Here is a 21,147-nt window from a genome sequence, read left to right as displayed (position 1 = left end):
ATAGAGGAATCCGCCATGGCCAAAGCTTCAGCGGCCTTGCCCTGGGAATGGATCGTCGAGAAGCTGGTTGACAATAAAGACATCGGCACACAGCTGCTCAAAGGTACTCCTAAATTCTACAACCTCCGCAAATCGCTTGTACAATATAGGAGACTTTGCTCTCTAACGCAGAAATTTAATATAGGAGACTTTGCTCCTTTTTACAGCTATGGTATTCATGCACATTCCAGACATCAACAATTCTTCTTGCAGTAATCTGCAAGAGAGAATTGCGCTAAGATATATGGAGGAAGTTCTCTTACTTGACAGAGTCGAAGCACACGCGATCCCTCTAGTAAAGGTTCTGGTTAATTCATCTATACCAAATTCAAGTTCCGCCGCTGATCAGGGCTTGCTGCTCCGAGTTTGCACGGAGGTAACTGATGCTTTACAGAAACTGACATTCCAAGATTTAAATATCAAGTAAATTGGGTTAGAAATGTGTCAGATATGAAGCTTTTAGGTTTTTTCACGTTCTGAACTAAAATATCTGCCAAGATTAGGCTAAATGTCTTTATTAATCGAAAAGAATCTGGCATTTGCTTAACGTTGCTAGCGATCTTGTGTTGACTGTAACTTGATAGAAAGTGAAGGAGCTCTAATTCCATTTTGGATTCCGTGTAGTTAGGTCGTTTTAGGGCACGTAAGAGAGCTTGATGAAAATGGAGAAAGGGACTGGAACGGTTTTGAGGATGATTTAAAACGCATATTTACAGAGGAGGATTCGTCACTGCCATTTATCAATCGGAGAAGCGAGCTCCTCCGGCTCTTGGAAGTATGTACGCCTTTCCTGTTATTGTATTTTTCTTGCTCATTTAAAAGCAAAAATGCAAGAAAAGCCTAAAAAACGTCAAACTCATGTTCTATGTGACAATAAAGGTTGTTTCTAACCATTACGAAATGCATACAAAGCATTAGCTCTATGTTACCCCAATGTTAAGGGGAATACACCAACTGTTTTTCAGGGCATAGGAGTGTTGGAAAATGCAATATGGCAGTTATTAATTTAGATTTTCCTTAACTTTAATAATTGCTTGTGAACTTTATTTATCTTTTTGTTTTTTTAATTAGATCTTCTTCATCAAACAATTATCAAGAGCAGAATAGTAAAGGCAGTAGAAACCTAAATTAGCCTCCAAGTCAGGGCAAAACCCCTCTAAAGTGAAAACCCATAAAATCTCTTTTCTTCTTATAGAATCTGCTTCAAATGAGACAACCAACACTCAAAGCCTAGACCAAGTCCTCCTCCAAGTACCAAGTCAGCCCTCCAAGAAGCTCTTCCAAGTAAATCAGATTGGCAAGGTTTGATCCTGCTTCAACTTGCTTCTAACTTTAGTTTCGTCCCCCAACTTCGACCCTGCAACTTCAGCTTTGTAATTGTTGCAGAAACCCTAATTCAGGCACATGGAAATCTTTCAAGAGATCCTTCTTTGAGCAAGACAATGTCTCCCAAGGTCAATAAAGTCAAATTAGAATACTCGCCCTTCCAACAGCTTGATCCTGCAACTTGATCTCCTGCAATTCGGACTTGCAGTTTCAGCCTTCCTGGAAGCTATAGAAACCCTAGATTTCGCACGTGTGAGAAAGATGGAGCCCAAAAACAAGCCTTTCTTTTTCTTTTTGGATTCTCATTGTCTTCTAGACCTTCACTCTTCTTGTTTTGCTTCTCCCAGTTTCAAGTCGAACTTCTTCTTGAGAGATCGAACTTGTGTGTGTGAATGTGCCAAATGAGGTCGAAATTGCTCCTATTTATAGCCTTTCTAGGGGGTCGAATTCCCTCCTTTAGGTTGACTTGTAGCTGCCAGGGCTAACTTGTACTTTGGAGGTTTCTAGGACTTTCTAGACAAAATCAATTCTTTTACAAGGTACATTTTGCCCAGAAGGGTCTTATAATCATGATGTTGACTCTCTTGACTCATAACAATAAATCCCGTGACCTAACAAACCCTAGAAGCATGAAGAACATGCTTTTACCTAGAAGACCATCAATAAGAAGCATGAAACCCATGCCTTTAAAATAACAATTTTCTTTTTTCTTTTGTTTGTTACTTAAGATATACATATTGAAATGAGTACAATAACAACTATGAAAACCGAAACTAGTTACATTTTCAACACTCCCTGAAGAGTACAACATCATTCTCAAATTGAAGAGTTCTCATAAGAAGATTCAGATTGATAAGGCAATTGCAAGCATCGACATTATAACCAGCACTGTCTTTGAGGCCTAACTAGACAAGCTCAATTTCATTTAAGAGCATTATGTTGGGAGGCTTTACATGAGACATCACATTACCTCTAAGGCACATACCTCATCCTAATGTTCACAAGGTATGTCCTTTTAGGACTATTCTTATCTTGGATTTTTATCCCTTAATCCTTAAATAATATCAGTCCTCTTCGACCAATCTTATCTTGGATACTTGTCTTATCCTCAAAGAATGTCGATACCTTTCCTTTCTTGGATTGTCTATCCTTAAGGAAACCACAAATGCTTATCCAATCCTCCACCATTCTCTCTCCATGTCTTTCACTTAGACTTATCGCTGTTAGTCCTGGTCAAGTGCATGACACATGAAGAAGAGAATGCACATGTGATGTTCATCATCACTCCCTCTCAACCAGAGAGGAGATCCCTATTCTTACTTGGAATAGATTCTTGCTCCTTCACTAATATCTTGTAGACTTCATACTCCCTCTAAAGCATAAAGGAGATTCAAAACTTTTTATTATTAGAAAGTCATAGCCACAAGCTTTCTAGCTTGTCTTCATAAGAGTATCAACTACCTGTTTTTTTATGAAGATAGATGCATGGCTCCCTCTTTCCTTCGTATCTCATTATGTTGAGCTTTCTTCTTTTCTAGGTATCTTGGAGCCATCTTCTTCCTTCAATCTTGTTACAGGGTTCATGTCATCAATCTTGTACATCACTTTCATCTTTTCATCATTAATGAAGGCATTATATTGAGCCTTACCAAACTTCAAGCTAATCATAACTTCCTCATGGCAGTGATCTCCTTTATATGAGCTTGAACTGCAGGTTATCTTCTTGCACTGCTACCTTTTAATCCCAAGATGAAAACATCTTGACTTCATAATTACCAAGATCATATGTTGAGCTTGCCTTAACATTCATCATATATTCTTGCAATATCTTTCTAGGTAGCAAGGTAATATGTTAACCATATAACCAATAACAAAATATTAGACTTACCTCATTGTGATGGCTTTCTCATCAAAACATCGACATCCTCATGGTCCATCTCCACAAGAATCTTCCTTCATGCATCATAGTGCCCAAGGATCGAACTTGATTACAAGTTATAATTTTGTTTTGGAGACTATACTGGATGTTGATCACTTTTCTATATAATCTAGTGAGAAAGTCTTGATCCTTTATTCATTCTAGAGTAAGTCAAATTCTTCTTTTAAGCATCGTATAACCATAGTAAGCATATTTTATGGTCAACTTTTTCTACAGGATTCTGTACATATGAATCCTACCCAAGAGAAGAGTTACTTCTAATATGCATCCCTATGCATCCATATAATCATCTAGTTATTTGACCTTAAATGAGCCTTCAATTTGACCAACTGGATTCTCTCATCCTTCAAGAGTATTGTTTCCACACTATATGGAATATATACTAACCTTGTCATAATGCTTAACCTTCCAAAATGATGGTTTTTATAGGATCTTGATGATCCATCTTAGCAAAATGACTACCTCTGACATAATGTTAGATAATGCTTGGATGAACAATAATACGCAAAATGGTCCTAATCTTCTAATTCATAAACTAGATGACTCTTATTGAAGCAACTTAATTAAGTAGACTCCAATTCTTCTACTATCACATGCTTCTACCTATGATGCCATACAAAATCAAAACCCTTCTAGAGTAAACAAAATCTCCTGACTAGAATGAATAGATTATAGTTTTTAAAAACTAAATTTGCACAAACATTGAAATCAAAACCCTGCTTTTAAATTCTACAAATTTACACAAACATTCAAATCAACACCTTATTTTTAAATTGTACAAATTACCAAACAACAAAAATTAAATTCTAAATCTTAAAACTAGCTTGAATTCACTATGTTTACTCTAATTTAACTATAATTAAACGAAAGAACACTTCTATCCTTCCCTTTACCCACTTCAAAAATATACTATGTAGTGTTCAAAGGAGCAATCTCTTTCCTAACGTTTCAAAAGCTTTTGGTTTATCACGTTGATATTTTTGCCTTATGGGCCGTCGAAGTACATTTCCATTCCGAACATATTTGAGGAGATGATTGCCGTCAATGAACCGCGAATTGCGATGCTATACATGCGTGTCGTGTAAATTATCGGCTCATGGGCGGAATAGAGGAATCCGCCATGGCCAAAGCTTCAGCGGCCTTGCCCTGGGAATGGATCGTCGAGAAGCTGGTTGACAATAAAGACATCGGCACACAGCTGCTCAAAGGTACTCCTAAATTCTACAACCTCCGCAAATCGCTTGTACAATATATGAGACTTTGCTCTCTAACGCAGAAATTTAATATAGGAGACTTTGCTCCTTTGTACAGCTATGGTATTCATGCACATTCCAGACATCAACAATTCTTCTTGCAGTAATCTGCAAGAGAGAATTGCGCTAAGATATATGGAGGAAGTTCTCTTACTTGACAGAGTCGAAGCACACGCGATCCCTCTAGTAAAGGTTCTGGTTAATTCATCTATACCAAACTCAAGTTCCGCCGCTGATCAGGGCTTGCTGCTCCGAGTTTGCACGGAGGTAACTGATGCTTTACAGAAACTGACATTCCAAGATTTAAATATCAAGTAAATTGGGTTAGAAGTGTGTCAGATATGAAGCTTTTAGGGTTTCACGTTCTGAACTAAAATATCTGCCAAGATTAGGCTAAATGTCTTTATTAATGAAAAGAATCTGGCATTTGCTTAACGTGGCTAGCGATCTTGTGTTGACTGTAACTTGATAGAAAGTGAAGGAGCTCTAATTCCATTTTGGATTCCGTGTAGTTAGGTCGTTTTAGGGCACGTAAGAGAGCTTGATGAAAATGGAGAAAGGGACTGGAACGGTTTTGAGAATGATTTAATACGCATATTTACAGAGGAGGATTCGTCACTGCCATTTATCAATCGGAGAAGCGAGCTCCTCCGGCTCTTGGAAGTATGTACGCCTTTCCTGTTATTGTATTTTTCTTGCTCATTTAAAAGCAAAAATGCAAGAAAAGCCTAAAAAACGTCAAACTCATGTTCTATGTGACAATAAAGGTTGTTTCTAACCATTACGAAATGCATACAAAGCATTAGCTCTATGTTACCCCAATGTTAAGGGGAATACACCAACTGTTTTTCAGGGCATAGGAGTGTTGGAAAATGCAATATGGCAGTTATTAATTTAGATTTTCCTTCACTTTAATAATTGCTTGTGAACTTTATTTATCTTTTTGTTTTTTTAATTAGATCTTGTTCATCAAACAATTATCAAGAGCAGATTAGTAAAGGCAGTAGAAACCTAAATTAGCCTCCAAGTCAGGGCAAAACCACTCTAAAGTGAAAACCCATAAAATCTCTTTTCTTCTTATAGAATCTGCTTCAAATGAGACAACCAACACTCAAACCCTAGACCAAGTCCTCCTCCAAGTACCAAGTCAGCCCTCCAAGAAGCTCTTCCAAGTAAATCAGATTGGCAAGGTTTGATCCTGCTTCAACTTGCTTCTAACTTTAGTTTCGTCCCCCAACTTCGACCCTGCAACTTCAGCTTTGTAATTGTTGCAGAAACCCTAATTCAGGCACATGGAAATCTTTCAAGAGATCCTTCTTTGAGCAAGACAATGTCTCCCAAGGTCAATAAAGTCAAATTAGAATACTCGCCCTTCCAACAGCTTGATCCTGCAACTTGATCTCCTGCAATTCGGACTTGCAGTTTCAGCCTTCCTGGAAGCTATAGAAACCCTAGATTTCGCACGTGTGAGAAAGATGGAGCCCAAAAACAAGCCTTTCTTTTTCTTTTTGGATTCTCATTGTCTTCTAGACCTTCACTCTTCTTGTTTTGCTTCTCCCAGTTTCAAGTCGAACTTCTTCTTGAGAGATCGAACTTGTGTGTGTGAATGTGCCAAATGAGGTCGAAATTGCTCCTATTTATAGCCTTTCTAGGGGGTCGAATTCCCTCCTTTAGGTTGACTTGTCGCTACCAGGGCTGACTTGTACTTTGGAGGTTTCTAGGACTTTCTAGACAAAATCAATTCTTTTACAAGGTACATTTTGCCCAGAAGGGTCTTATAATCATGATGTTGACTCTCTTGACTCATAACGATAAATCCCGTGACCTAACAAACCCTAGAAGCATGAAGAACATGCTTTTACCTAGAAGACCATCAACAAGAAGCATGAAACCCATGCCTTTAAAATAACAATTTTCTTTTTTCTTTTGTTTGTTACTTAAGATATACATATTGAAATGAGTACAATAACAACTATGAAAACCGAAACTAGTTACATTTTCAACACTCCCTGAAGAGTACAACATCATTCTCAAATTGAAGAGTTCTCATAAGAAGATTCAGATTGATAAGGCAATTGCAAGCATCGACATTATAACCAGCACTGTCTTTGAGGCCTAACTAGACAAGCTCAATTTCATTTAAGAGCATTATGTTGGGAGGCTTTACATGAGATATCACATTACCTCTAAGGCACATACCTCATCCTAATGTTCACAAGGTATGTCCTTTTAGGACTATTCTTATCTTGGATTTTTATCCCTTAATCCTTAAAGAATATCAGTCCTCTTCGACCAATCTTATCTTGGATACTTGTCTTATCCTCAAAGAGTGTTTGATACCTTTCCTTTCTTGGATTGTCTATCCTTAAGGAAACCACAAATGCTTATCCAATCCTCCACCATTCTCTCTCCATGTCTTTCACTTAGACTTATGGCTGTTAGTCCCGGTCAAGTGCATGACACATGAAGAAGAGAATGCACATGTGATGTTCATCATCACTCCCTCTCAACCAGAGAGGAGATCCCTATTCTTACTTGGAATAGATTCTTGCTCCATCACTAATATCTTGTAGACTTCATACTCCCTCTAAAGCATAAAGGAGATTCACAACTTTTTATTATTAGAAAGTCACAGCCACAAGCTTTCTAGCTTGTCTTCATAAGAGTATCAACTACCTGTTTTTTTATGAAGATAGATGCATGGCTCCCTCTTTCCTTCGTATCTCATTATGTTGAGCTTTCTTCTTTTCTAGGTATCTTGGAGCCATCTTCTTCCTTCAATCTTGTTACAGGGTTCATGTCATCAATCTTGTACATCACTTTCATCTTTTCATCATTAATGAAGGCATTATATTGAGCCTTACCAAACTTCAAGCTAATCATAACTTCCTCATGGCAGTGATCTCCTTTATATGAGCTTGAACTGCAGGTTATCTTCTTGCACTGCTACCTTTTAATCCCAAGATCAAAACATTTTGACTTCATAATTACCAAGATCATATGTTGAGCTTGCCTTAACATTCATCATATATTCTTGCAATATCTTTCTAGGTAGCAAGGCAATATGTTAACCATATAACCAATAACAAAATATTAGACTTACCTCATTGTGATGGCTTTCTCATCAAAACATCGACATCCTCATGGTCCATCTCCACAAGAATCTTCCTTCATGCATCAGAGTGCCCAAGGATCGAACTTGATTACAAGTTATAATTTTGTTTTGGAGACTATACTGGATGTTGATCACTTTTCTATATAATCTAGTGAGAAAGTCTTGATCCTTTATTCATTCTAGAGTAAGTCAAATTCTTCTTTTAAGCATCGTATAACCATAGTAAGCATATTTTATGGTCAACTTTTTCTACAGGATTCTGTACATATGAATCCTACCCAAGAGAAGAGTTACTTCTAATATGCATCCCTATGCATCCATATAATCATCTAGTTATTTGACCTTAAATGAGCCTTCAATTTGACCAACTGGATTCTTTCATCCTTCAAGAGTATTGTTTCCACACTATATGGAATATATACTAACCTTGTCATAATGCTTAACCTTCCAAAATGATGGTTCTTATAGGATCTTGATGATCCATCTTAGCAAAATGACTACCTCTGACATAATGTTAGATAATGCTTGGATGAACAATAATACGCAAAATGGTCCTAATCTTCTAATTCATAAACTAGATGACTCTTATTGAAGCAACTTAATTAAGTAGACTCCAATTCTTCTATTATCACATGCATCTACCTATGATGCCATACAAAATCAAAACCCTTCTAGAGTAAACAACAATGCATGCTATTCTAAATGAAGGAAAGATTAAATTCATAAAGAACCTGTTAGAGAGGATGCCTTCTTCAATAGTAGAGATCTTTGACATCTCTATTTTTGGCTTCTTCTCTGGTTCTCCCTTATCTTCAATTGTGAGAGCTTCACTTATTTCCTTTCTTTTGTTGTTCTACTTGATTGGACAATCCCTTTTAAAGTGTCCATATTCATTGCATCCAAAGCATTGAACCCTCGACATATCTGGCTTCTTCTTGGACTTTCCAAACTTTCCCTTCTTCAAATCCTTGGTTCTTGCAATAAAGGCTTGAGATTGTTCATTTGATTCAATGTCATCCTTTGCCTTGATCCTACTCTCTTCCAAGATGCATTGAGTCCACAACTCATCAAAAGGAGTTGTATCTTTCTTAGAGTAAATGTTAGTTGCAAAATTGCTCCATTCTGGTGGCAAAGCATTCAATACACAAATGGTCATCTCACAGTAAATAATTGTCTCCCCAAGCCCATGCAATTGATCTCTTATTTTAGAAATCTTCATCAGATGGGAGGCTGTGTCTTCATCCTTTGATTTCCTTATACAATATAGTTGGTTTCTCAAGTAAATCTTTTGACCTGATGTGCTTATAGAGTACAACTTTACTAGCTTATCATACACAACCTTAGAAGTCTTTAAATCAACAACAAAGGGAACTATTTTGCTAGTTCTTGAGTTTTATCTTTGCTGGGTTCAACAACTTCACCAAGAACATATTCCATTACTTCATGTTCCACAAGTGCCAGGTCAATCATTTTCTTCCATGCTAGGAAATTTGTTGATCCAATGAGCTTATTGCTTTCCTTGCAGAAAGAACCCATATGATCCCGTAGATTCAGACATAGAGAAATAATATGATACTTGTCAATCAAGAGTCTTCTTCTTTGATAATGTCTCCAACTATCTTGATGCTTTCAAGATCTTCAAAGAGACTTCAGTGATATCCTTGAAATATGGTTCCTTCAACAACAACTTTCAAGAGTGATGAATGATATCAAGATCCTTTGATGCTTTCTTCAAAGATGCCTTTCAATGAGCCTTTTAAATAGATCTCCTTCTAAGAGAGATCAACAACCTTCTTGTAATCTTCCTCTTTCAAGCCTTTCTGTTAAAATTGGCAACTAGGGCCAAACTCCATGAGGGTCTTCTTATTTATGGCCGCTGATATTTTTCTTGGATTCCTCTCGTCGAGAGGTGTAGGATTGATCTAAAAATCATTCGATTCCGACATGTATTCATGGAGATATGAATTTATTTGTGTTATGTGACAACTCGTCAAGGTCGGCCAGCAACCAAATTACCCCCACTTGTCCTCCAAGTTTTAGTATAAATAGAGGTGGCCTTCAAGTCACTTTGACACACACACTCTTGTAATCTCTCTTCATTCTGTTTTGGGTTTGATGAAGAAGAGCATAGAGGGAGTGCCCTAGGATGTACACTATCCTAATTTACAGTCAATGAAGCAAGCCCTAATTGCATTTTCTGAGATGACAAGTATAGGGTGCAGGAAGCAGTGCTTCGTATAGGAAGGAGGGCTTCATATTGGGTGCAGACAACATGATCACATGCCCCACAAGCAGTCAAGGACTCGGGTAAGGGAGTTGCAGTCAAGAAGGCAGAGAGCACACATTCAAGACCACGCATGGAAAGGCAGGGTCTGATTGCACCTCGACTAGGGTATTAGGTGCAGTCATGACCAGAACTCATAAGCATAATATAGACGCAGATCAAATCGATATACTGCCTATGAATCAATGCTCAAATGGACAAGGAAGTATAGATTTCGGATGGGGTTATTGCAGTAAGGTCCAAACTTCATGGAGAGCTAACCCTTAGTATGACAGTCTTTGCATTACATGGATAAGGCATGAAATGTATGTTGTCATGATATTCCTGTAGAGTACTAGGTACGAGGATGAGCAATCATGGATTTGTTTTATAGATCACATCTCTGTCTATAAGGAAAAAGCAGTACCAAAGCTCCAGCAATCTGATAATGAAGGAATGTAACTAGGTCTATTCAATAGTAATCACTGTCTCAGTAATGATAAGGATATAAGATACAGTCATCATGATGAAGACTTCAATGTAACTTCGTTGACATAATGAAATGACTGTCATAATAGAGATCTCAGTGCATCTATGAAAACATAGAGATCACAGTGAAGGTCTGAATGGATCAGGTTGACATGGTAAAGAAGCAACAGTGAAGACCTCTGTGATATTGTAGTAATGGCTTGAATGTGCAACATAGTGCAACATGACAGTGGTGCAACATAATGATGATGAATGGTGTAGCATAGTGATGATGAATGGTGCAACATAGTGCAACATGAGAGTGGTGCAACATAATGATGATGAATGGTGCAACAAAGTGCAACATGGTGCAACATAGTGATGATGAATGGTGCAACACAGTGCCTCATGACAATGTGTGCAACATAATGATGATGAATGGTACAACGTAGTGCGACATGAATGGTGCAACACAGTGATGGGTGCAACACAGTGATGGGTACAATATGGTGATGGAATCACCTGTGTTCAGATCTGCTACCTCATGTGTCATCTTCCTAGAGAAGATCTCTGCTCGTATTATGACAAGTCAAAATGTTGACTTCTGATGTATATGTACTATCTCTCTCTCTCTGCTGAACTATTAAAGAACATAAGAAGAATTGATCAAGGGTTCCCCACATTGGGGTTTGTCCTTGGCTGGCACCACATCTTGTGTCCTCTTGTCTTGGTTTGTCTTTTGCGATTTATGTTTATTTTCTATCTGCATTTTACTATCATGCTTAATGTGATTGCTAATCTGGAATTGATATTGAACTAATATGGAAAATTGAAGTAAATTTGCTCTCAGCATAAAACATACCTAAAATTTAACATGGTTTCAGAGCTAAGGTGAAGACAAAGCCCAAGCAAGAGTGAAAGAGTAATCACCAAAGACAGTTGGATAAGGTCAAAAGACTCAATGGGTTCCTCATCCCACTTCAAATTCACCAAGGGTGAAGTCGTAGCAAAGAAGATTATCAAAGTGGCACAGCGAAAGCATCTGGTGGCCTACCTATAGGTCACTTCAATGGGAAGTCCGGATCTGAGAATGGAAGGAAAGGCAGATGCCTTGCTTGCAATAAGTTTGGCCATTATGCAAGGAAGTGTCCAAATAGAAGGGACACATCACTTGATGATGATAACAATCATTCCATGGGTATCTTCAATGATCAGAGGAATGACAGGTACAATGGCAAAGGAAAAGGGAATGCAGGTCATCAAGGAAATGGCCGTCTCTTCAAGAAAGAAAGGATCTCCAGGTATGAAGAATATAATGTTGTTTCAAATAAGCAAGAGGAGATCAGCTCTCTTCACTACCTCTCCTCTGGACACTTTGAAAAAGTGGTATATTGATAGTGGTGCATCAAGGCACTTCATCGGATACAAGGAAGCTCTCTCTAATTTGATAGAGAAGGAGACAATCGTGGAGATTATTCTTGGAGAGGATGCCACCTATCTCGGAAAGGGTGTAGGGAATGCTACCCTTCAATTGAATGAGAGTAGCACGATTCATTTACAAGAAGTTCTTTGTGTACCTGATCTCAAGAAGAACCTGGTGTCCATTTCGGCAGTGGAAGTCAAAGGTTTCAAGGTGGCATTGATCGATGGAAAGGTACGTGTTTGAAAATGGAATATTCAAGATGCTTTTACTCATGGGTTCAGGGTTGGCAATTTGTATCAAGTTGCAGGAAGTCCATTAGGGACCATGTCATGTGACACATCTCTTCAATGACACCGGAGGTCTGCTCATCTTCGTCGTAAGACCCTACCCGATGTGAGACAGATGGTGATAGGGATGCCTGAATCCAAAGAAGAGCATGAAGGTACATGTCCAAGATGTACCGAAGGAAAATTTACAAGGGGACCATTCCCCTCATGTAATAGCAAGACCATGGATGTGGAACAACCAGAGGGGTTTGAGATTCATGATCGGGAAATCTCACGTATGCAGGTAGAAGAAAGCCCTCTATGGCTTGAAGCAAGCACCCCGGGCCTGGTATGAAAGGATAGACAACTATTTGATGAAGCTGAGACTCACTAGGAGTGACGCCAATCCAAACCATTGCTTGAAGGTTGTGGATGATAGACCTCTCATACTGGCACCTTATGAGGACTACCTCTTTTTGACAGGTGTAGACCCTCTCATTTGCAAAAGTGAGAGGGAGTTGGATTCCGGATTTGGAATGATGAACTGCAAGCCCGTGACTACCTCGATGAAGCCTAACTTTAAGAAGTTATGCGATAGTGATGCTGGACTTGATTTGGGAAATGCCTCTGAGTTTCATAAACTCACACTAGCATTGATGTTCTTGGTGAACTCCCGCCTGGATATATGTTTTGCAGTTAGCATATTGAGCTCATATATGGTTGAGCCTCACTGGATTGGTGCCCAGAATCATTTGAGATATCTTCAGGGCACAATCTCTCATGGATTGAGATACACTGCCAGAAATATGACGCTGCATGATTATTCTGTTGCTGACTGGGTAGGCAGTGTGGAGGATCGCAAGAGCACTTTTGGGTGCTGATTCTCTTTGGGTTATGCTTCAAGATCTTGGATGAGCAGGACGCAGAAGTCGGTTGTTTTGAGCACCAATGAGGTCGGATACATAGCTGTGAGTATGGCCTCCTGTGAAGCTGTCTGGTTGTGGAAGCTCTTCTGTGAGTTGGTTGGACTCGTGCTGGATACCATCGTGATCTTCTGTGACAACCAGAGGGGGATTCGATTGTTAAGGAATCTCGTGTTCTATAATCGCTCCAAGCATACAAACATCAGGTACCACTTTATCTGGGATATGGTACAACGAGGAGCAGGAAGGCTCCATCACTCTGGGACTGATGTGCAGGTCACCGTTATTCAGATAAAGCCCCTGGGAAAGGTCAAATTCTTGACTTTCTGAGAACGACGAGGAGTCGTGGAGAGACTTTCTCCTGAAGGTCCTATATGATATGGACATTGAGCTCTGGGAGCTCCGGGGGCTTGGGGGTACTTCTTGGAGTGATGAGCAACCATAGGGTGAGTGGTTCAGCCTTCCCCTAGTGGTCTGCTATGTAGGCAGGATGAGTGGCTCATCCTTCTCCCATCAAGATACAATCATAGGGTGAGTGGTTCAGCCTTCCCCTAGTGATTTTTTGTGTAGTGAGTGGTTCAACCTTCCCCTGGGATACCCCGTGGCGACATGTAGGCAGGATGAGTGGTTCATCCTTCTCTTGCTGAGACATCCTACCCATGCAGTTTGGGACGCATGGGAAGTACCTCGCATCTGGCCAATGAGTAGGGAAATGAGGATAGGGACCATAGTAGTACCGATTGATGCATCATGTAACTATTGTACTCCCTATGCTAGGATGATATTGATCTGGGGTCAATTGGAACTGACTTCGGGTCAGTAAGAGTGTTTTGACACTCTCTTTATTTGGAACTGATTTCAGATTAGTAAGAATGATATAACTCACTCTCTTTTGGAATTGATTTCGAATTAGTGAGAGTGGTATGATACACTCTCTTTATTTGGAATTGATTTTGGATCAGTAAGTGTGGTATGATACACTCTCTTTATTTGGAACTGACTTCAGATCAGTAAGAGTGGTATGAGACACTCTCTTTTATATAGGACTGACTACGGGTCAATAGAGGATGGTATGATACATTATCGATCACTTCTTCTTCTTCATAGTTCAGCAAAGCAGAGCAGAACAGAGCAGTGCAGGGCACTGATACCTGAGATAGTACGGACTGGCAGATGGATTAGCAGATGGAGTTCTCCCTAGTTGAGAGGGAGTGTTAAAATTGGAAACTAGGGCCAAACTCCATGAGGGTCTTTTTATTTATGGCAGCTGATATTTTTCTTGGATTCCTCTGTAGGATTGATCTAAAGATCATTCGATTCCTACATGTATTCATGGAGATATGAATTTACTTGTGTTATGTGACAATTCGTCAAGGTCGGCCAACAACCAAATTACCCCCACTTGTCCTCCACGTTTTAGTATAAATAGAGGTGGCCTTCAAGTCACTTTGACACACACTTGTAATCTATCTTCATTCTGTTTTGGGTTTGATGAAGAAGAGCATAGAGGGAGTGCCCTAGGATATACACTATCCTAATTTACAGTCAATGAAGCAAGCCCTAATCGCATTTTCTGAGATGACAAGTATAGGGTGCTGGAAGGAGTGCTTCGTATAGGAAGGAGGGCTTTGTATTAGGTGTAGACAACATGATCACATGCCACTGCAGGTAGTCAAGTACTCGGATAAGGGAGCCACAGTCAAGAAGGCAGAGAGCACACATTCAAGACCACACATGGAAAGGCAGGGTCTGACTGCACCTCGGCTAGGGTATTAGGTGCAGTCATGACCAGAACTCATAAGCATAATGAAGACGCAGATCAGATCGATATACTGCCTATGAATCAATGCTCGGATGGACAAGCAAGTATAGATTTCGGATGGGGTTACAGCAGTAACGTCTAAACTTCATGGAGACCTAACCCTTAGTATGACAGTCTTCGCATTACATGGATAAGGCATGACAAGTATGCAGTGATGATATTCCTGTAGAGTACTAGGTACGAGGATGAGCAGTCATGCATCTGTTCTATAGATCACATCTTTTTCTATAAGGAAAAAGCAGTACCAAAGTTCCAACAATCTGATAATGAAGGAATGTAACTAGGTCTATTCAATAGTAATCACTGTCTTAGTAATGATAAGGATATAATATATAGTCATCACGATGAAGACTTCAATGTAGACTTCGTTGACATAATGAAATGACTGTCATAATAGGAGATCTTAGTGCATCTATGAAAACATAGAGATCATAGTGAAGATCTCAATGGATCATGTTGACATGGTAAAGAAGCAACAATGAAGACCTCAGTGATACTGTAGTAATGGCTTGAATGGTGCAACATAGTGTAGCATGACTGTGGTGCAACATAATGATGATGAATGGTGCAGCATAGTGCAGCATGACAGTGGTGCGACATAGTGCAACATGACAGTGGTGCAGCATAATGATGATGAATGGTGCAGCAAAGTGCAGCATGATGCAACATAGTGATGATGAATGGTGCAACATAATGCAGCATGACAGTGGTGCAACTATATACAAACCTAAACTAAATGAAAAAGAAACTAATGAAAATAAAACCTAAAAACTAAACTAACACACACATACATGAAATAAATTTTTTTAAATGTTTTATTGTTTTGCAGCTGTTGTGTGCAGGTTCTGATGGCGGAAGGAGTTCGAAGTTGGAAGAAGAGGCACACAGAGAGGTCAGCAACGAAGGAGGATAGGAATGCGGAGCTGTTGCGGATCAAAAAGAAGGGGAAGCGATGGGTAGCAACGGACAGGAGAAAAATTGCGGGTTTCTCTGGCAGCGTGAATGAGCAACTGAAGGTAGCCACAGAGAAGGTGCAGCGAGGGAAGGGAAGAGTGACTGCGGTTTAGGTAGCAAGATGGAGAATAAGGCTGCGTAAAGGAGGCAATATGCAGGTTTTGATCTTGTGTTTGTGGGACGGATGCTTGGACGGGCAGCGTAAGGAGAGATTTGCGTGAGGGCTGGACAAGATTGCGTGAAGGATAGAGCAATGGGGAGCCAGATGAGGACAACAGGTGAGGGAAATAAAACTGGGATTGCAGGCAGAATGGCAACAACAAATTTGATGTCAGAGGATGAGAAAATACAGGGTTTGGTGGCAGCAAGGGTCCTGTAAAAAAATAATTCGAAATTGCACAGTGAACCCTGAGACCAGGCAACAAATCGATCTGCAAAATGGTGGCCCAGAAATTCTTTAAATCACCAGAACCTCAAAAAAATTCCAACAATCTTAATTTAAAATTTTAAATCCTTCTACTTCAGATTTCTTAATGAAACCTTCATGAAAATTTCCAGATCTGAAAATAAATAAATTCAAACCCTTGGACTGTGAAATCTGGATATGATCCCTGCCAAAATGATGCTGATGGACCCCTAAAGATCCAGATCTTACCCTCCAGGGCCTAGATCTGGACTCTGCACAGCTTTCAGCTTCAGATCTACAGCTACAAGACAACAAGAAACACCCAAACGATATAAACAATGACCCAAAAAACTAAAACTCCGAAAACCCAAGTTAGAAAACTGAAAATAATTATAGATCTATATACATGAATGGCAAATCTATTAGATCTAAGGAGTGTGAGTCCAACTCCGCTCCCAGATCTGATAATCTGAGACTCTCAACATCCCGATCTATCGATTTAGCACAGAAAAATTTAAAATTTTCAAATTTTAAAGGAGGTACTGAGCTCAAAACCCTTCATGCATCACCCATAAAAAGTATCTTATGATAAGCCCGGGATCAGATTTAAGTTGGGCTCTTTAGAAACCATGGATTGAAAGTTGGCTGGTTCAACCGAGAACTTCCTCGAATGCCCGATGATCTAAAAATCAAGACTTTCGTACAAAACTCAATTCAACCATCAACATAGAGTGAAAAAACGATAATAAAATTCAGATTTAATAGGGATACCTGTTATTATATTCAAAACTTAAATTATCATTCAAACCGCAACGATTGAGCAAGATACCTGTACTCAAATCACTCTTCAGAAAACTATCATCAATGGCTAAAAAGAAATCTATGCATGCAAATGACACATCTTACAGTGTTTCCACGAAGAGTAACACCAACAAAAATTAACCCCAAAGTCTTTCTTTATTGCTCATAAAAAGATTACAAAAGAGCTTTTCGCTTAGTACACGATCTAGAGATCGGATGATCCTGACAGACAAAATGACCTTCTATTTAAAGATAAATCCTCCAATGGCTAGTTTGAGTGATCCACGTCAAAACAATCTCGACCGTTGATGAGGATCAAAATTTCTTTTAATCTCATCCATCGAAATTTTAAATTATTGAGGAAATTCGAAAATTTCAATTAAATGTGTTTTAATTAATTTAAAAATTAAAGTTTTGAATTAATTTCCTCAAAATTTTGACTTGGACTTAACCCTAAGGACCAAGGGCTTAAAATTTAGCAAAATAATTAATTTACCTTAGTCCCTGGACCTCTTAAAATTTAATTTTTTAAGGACCAACGAATTTTGCCTTCAGGGAATTTAAATTTACCTAGGACCTAGAATTAATTAAATTTCTGGCTTAGGATTTTAATTAATTTTGGCCAGAAAATTTAATTAATTAACCTATGAGGGGATAAATTATTTTTCCAACCCTCAGGACACTTTACATCATGATTTTCACATTTTTTACATCTCAAGGGGGAAAACCCATTTGCAAAAGACCTTCACAGACTACCCAATTCTGCGACACAAATATAATTCAGCTGACCAAGCAATTTGTAACCTAACCAAATAGTTAGGATTATTCCCAAATCACTTTTACATAGATTCGATCTAGAACACTAGGACTCCCCTAAGATCCCAGTGACAAAATCCACTTCGGCTTTGGGTAAGGCTGAAGGAAAACTCTGCTGACCATCCGAGAATGGATTGGTGAGACAAAAAACCTCTCGGAATTTAGATCGTCACCAGAAAATTAGGTTTACCTAGGCAATTACATACACGACACGGATCTGCTGAGATTATTTACAATTTACACATACAGAAAGGGTTTACATTATAACATGATGATCAGGCCCGTGGTGATAGTTGAACGTCAAGCCTTACTATGCATGAGTTAAGGGGATCTCTTTTGCGAAAAGAAGTTTCCTCCATTGATGAATATTTGAAATATTTCAAAAGCTCATGGGCAAAAACATGATGTACCATCATGTCAGATGGATGGACGGATCAAAGGAACCATACCATCATAAACTTTCTTATCTTTTGCCCACAGGGAAACATGTTTCCAAAATCAGTTAATGCATCTGATAGGGTGAAAGATGCACACTTGTTATTTCAGCTTTTGGATGAGGTTGTTGAAGAGGTGGGGGTGGCTAATGTTGTTCAAATCATCACAGATAATGCCTCTAACTATGTTCTTGCTAGTAAAATGTTCGAGGAAAAACACAAAACCATCTTTTGGACCCCATGTGCTGCACATTGCATAGACCTCATGCTTGAGGATATTAGAAAAATAGATTGGGTCAAGAACACTGTAGAGCATGCCAAAAGCATAACAAAATATATCTACAATCACTCATGGATTTTGAGCTTAATGAGGAAACACATAGGGGGCAGGGATATTATTAGGCCTGCCATCGCTAGATTTGCAATTCATTTTCTGACATTGCAATCTATGCTTTCCCAACATAGAAACTTGCAAAGGCTGTTTTCTAGTGATGAATGGAATGAAAGCCAATGGTCTCGCAAACATGATGGAAAATATGTGAAAAAGAAAGTTAATAAAGAAATATTTTGGAAAAAGGCAGTAGAGATTGTGAAGGTCGCTGAGCCACTGGTTAAGGTGTTGTGGTTGTGGATGCAGAAAGATTGGCTATGGGCTTCATTTATGAGGCTGTGGATCAAGCAAAGGAGCAAATAAAGACAACATACAATGATTGTTAAGTTTAGGTATGTTCTATGCTTAGAGCAATTTATTTCAATTTTCATAGTTAGCTCAATAACTTTTCCAGATTAGCGATCACATCAGCATTAAAGTAAACTGCAGATAGAACATAAACATAAATCGTAGAAGACAAGCCAAGACAAGAGGACACAAGATGTGGCTCTAGCTAGGGACAAACCCCAATGTGGGGAAACCCTTGATCATTTCTTCTTATATGTTCTTCAACAGTTCAACAGAGAGAGAGAGGTATAGTACATTTACAACTGAAGTCAACACTTTGACTTATCTAGATGAGAGCATAGATCATCTCTAAGGAGATGATACATGAGATTAGTTGAAGACATGCCGCTTCAACTGATTCTCCAAGGTGATTCCTTCACCTATCATCGTGCTGCATTTTGTTATCATGCTGCGCCTCACTGTGCTGCACCATGTTGCACCCATCATCACAATGCTGCATCTCATCATGCTTCATCAATCATGATGGTACCCATCACTGTACTGCATCATGTGCCATTGCTGCACCATGTTGCCATACTGACCTATGTGTTTGCTGCACCTAGCTAGCTTGTTGTCCCTTGCTTGCTTGTTGTCCTGAGCATGCTTGTTGTCCCTAGCATGCTTCCTGTCCCTAGCATGGTAGTTGTACTTGCTGCACTAAGTATCATGCTGCTGTCCCAATGTGTTATACTAGCAGCACTATGAACTTGCTATATCATATTGTTGTACCTCACCATTGTGTTGCCCCTCATTATGCTGCAACATTCATGAACATGCTGCTACAATATATCTGCCGCTTGCAACATCATGCTGCTTCAATGTATCATCACTGTTTTCTTCATCCAAGTGACTGTACTATTATCAACGCAGTCCTAACATACGCTGCGTTGCTGGACAGACTTCAATGTATACCCTTCAACACTCTTCTCCATGTCATACAAGCCTCTTTCAGACCTTCTCCTCCATGGCTGTGATTGGGGCATGCTTGAATAGTCTTCCTTTATATCACCTGGAGGACTGCAGTTAGGGCAGCATAGAGCTTCTCCATAGGGCTACGTATAGGGCAGCGTAGGGCTCTCCACAGAGTTGCATATAGGGCAACATAGGGCTCTCCATAGAGATGTGTATAGGGTAGTGTAGGGCTCTCCAATAGAGCTGCGTATAGTGCAACATAGGGCTCTCCAATAGAGCTTTGTATCGGGCAACCTAGGGCTCTCCTGGAGCTGTGTATAGGGCAGCGTAGGGTTCTCCATAGCACTGTGTATAGGGCAGCATAGGGCTCTCCAATAGAGCTGTGTATAGGGCAGTGTAGGGCTTCTCTTTTAGACCAGCAATTAGATCTCTCCTTGCTGCGTTATGTAGGCTTCCTTCACTGCGTTAAAATCTCTTCCATGATAGCGTTAGGATCTAGGGCATCCTCTAGGGTAGCGTATCCTCTTTAGATCTCTCCTCCCACCAAAACCCAAAGACGAGTGGAGAGGAAGAGATCACCAAGAGGATGTGTGTGCAAATGACTTTCAAGGCACCTCTATTTATACTAAAATGTTGAGCACAAGTGGGGTTTATTTGGTCGCTGGTCGACCTTGATGAATTGTCCCATAACAAAAATAAATTCATATTTCCATCAATACTTATCGGAATCGAAGGATCTTTAGATCAATCCTACATCTCTCGATGAGAGGGATCCAAGAAAAATATCAGCTGCCATTAATAAGATGACCCACATGGAGTTTGGCCCTAGTTGCCAATTTTAACACTCCCTCTCAACTAGGGAGAACTCCATTCGCTGATCAATATATCCGACTGTACTATCTCTGCCATCAGTGCCCTGCACTACTCTGCTGAGCTCTGCTCTGCTTTGTTGAACCATGAAGAAGAAGAATTGATCGAGAATGTCTCATGCCATTCGCTACTGACCTGAAGTTAGTTTCATCTGAAGAGAGTGTGTCATATCACTCTTACTGACCTGAAGTCAGTTTTATTGGTCCCAGATCAATATCACATGAGAGTGTCTCAAACCACTCATACTGATCCCAGATCAATGGAGGTCATCCTAGCATAGGTAGTACGATAGATACAACAATTAGTCCATCGATAGTACTACTATGGTCCCTAACCCCATTTCTTTGCTCATTGATAAGATGAGAGGTACTTCCCATGAGTCCCAGACTGCATGGGTAG

General features: G+C 39.5%; 1 protein-coding gene across 4 annotated transcripts in view; it reads left to right on the top strand.

Moving 5' to 3' along the window:
• LOC149194773 (uncharacterized) overlaps positions 1-21,147 on the top strand; it is a 44,182-nt gene continuing 23,035 nt past the window's right edge. For 2 of the 4 annotated variants that reach the window (XM_089405161.1, XM_089405160.1), the window contains exons 1-3: positions 1-103; positions 207-415; positions 668-814. In XM_089405161.1, the coding sequence (XP_089261287.1) occupies positions 16-103; positions 207-415; positions 668-814 (444 nt within the window). In that variant the 5' untranslated portion in view covers positions 1-15. Of the gene's footprint in view, positions 104-206; positions 416-667; positions 815-4,409; positions 4,513-4,615; positions 4,825-21,147 lie in introns of those variants that run through there. The other 2 variants (XM_089405163.1, XM_089405162.1) reach the window with 2 other exon arrangements.

Source organism: Pinus tabuliformis, chromosome 2_2 (genome assembly GCF_031772625.1).
Source record: "Pinus tabuliformis cultivar Carrire ecotype Pingquan chromosome 2_2, CPIR1, whole genome shotgun sequence".
Lineage (NCBI taxonomy): Eukaryota > Viridiplantae > Streptophyta > Pinopsida > Pinales > Pinaceae > Pinus > Pinus tabuliformis.
Note: the sequence above shows the minus strand (reverse complement) of the source record. Positions and strands in the feature narration are given on the sequence as shown.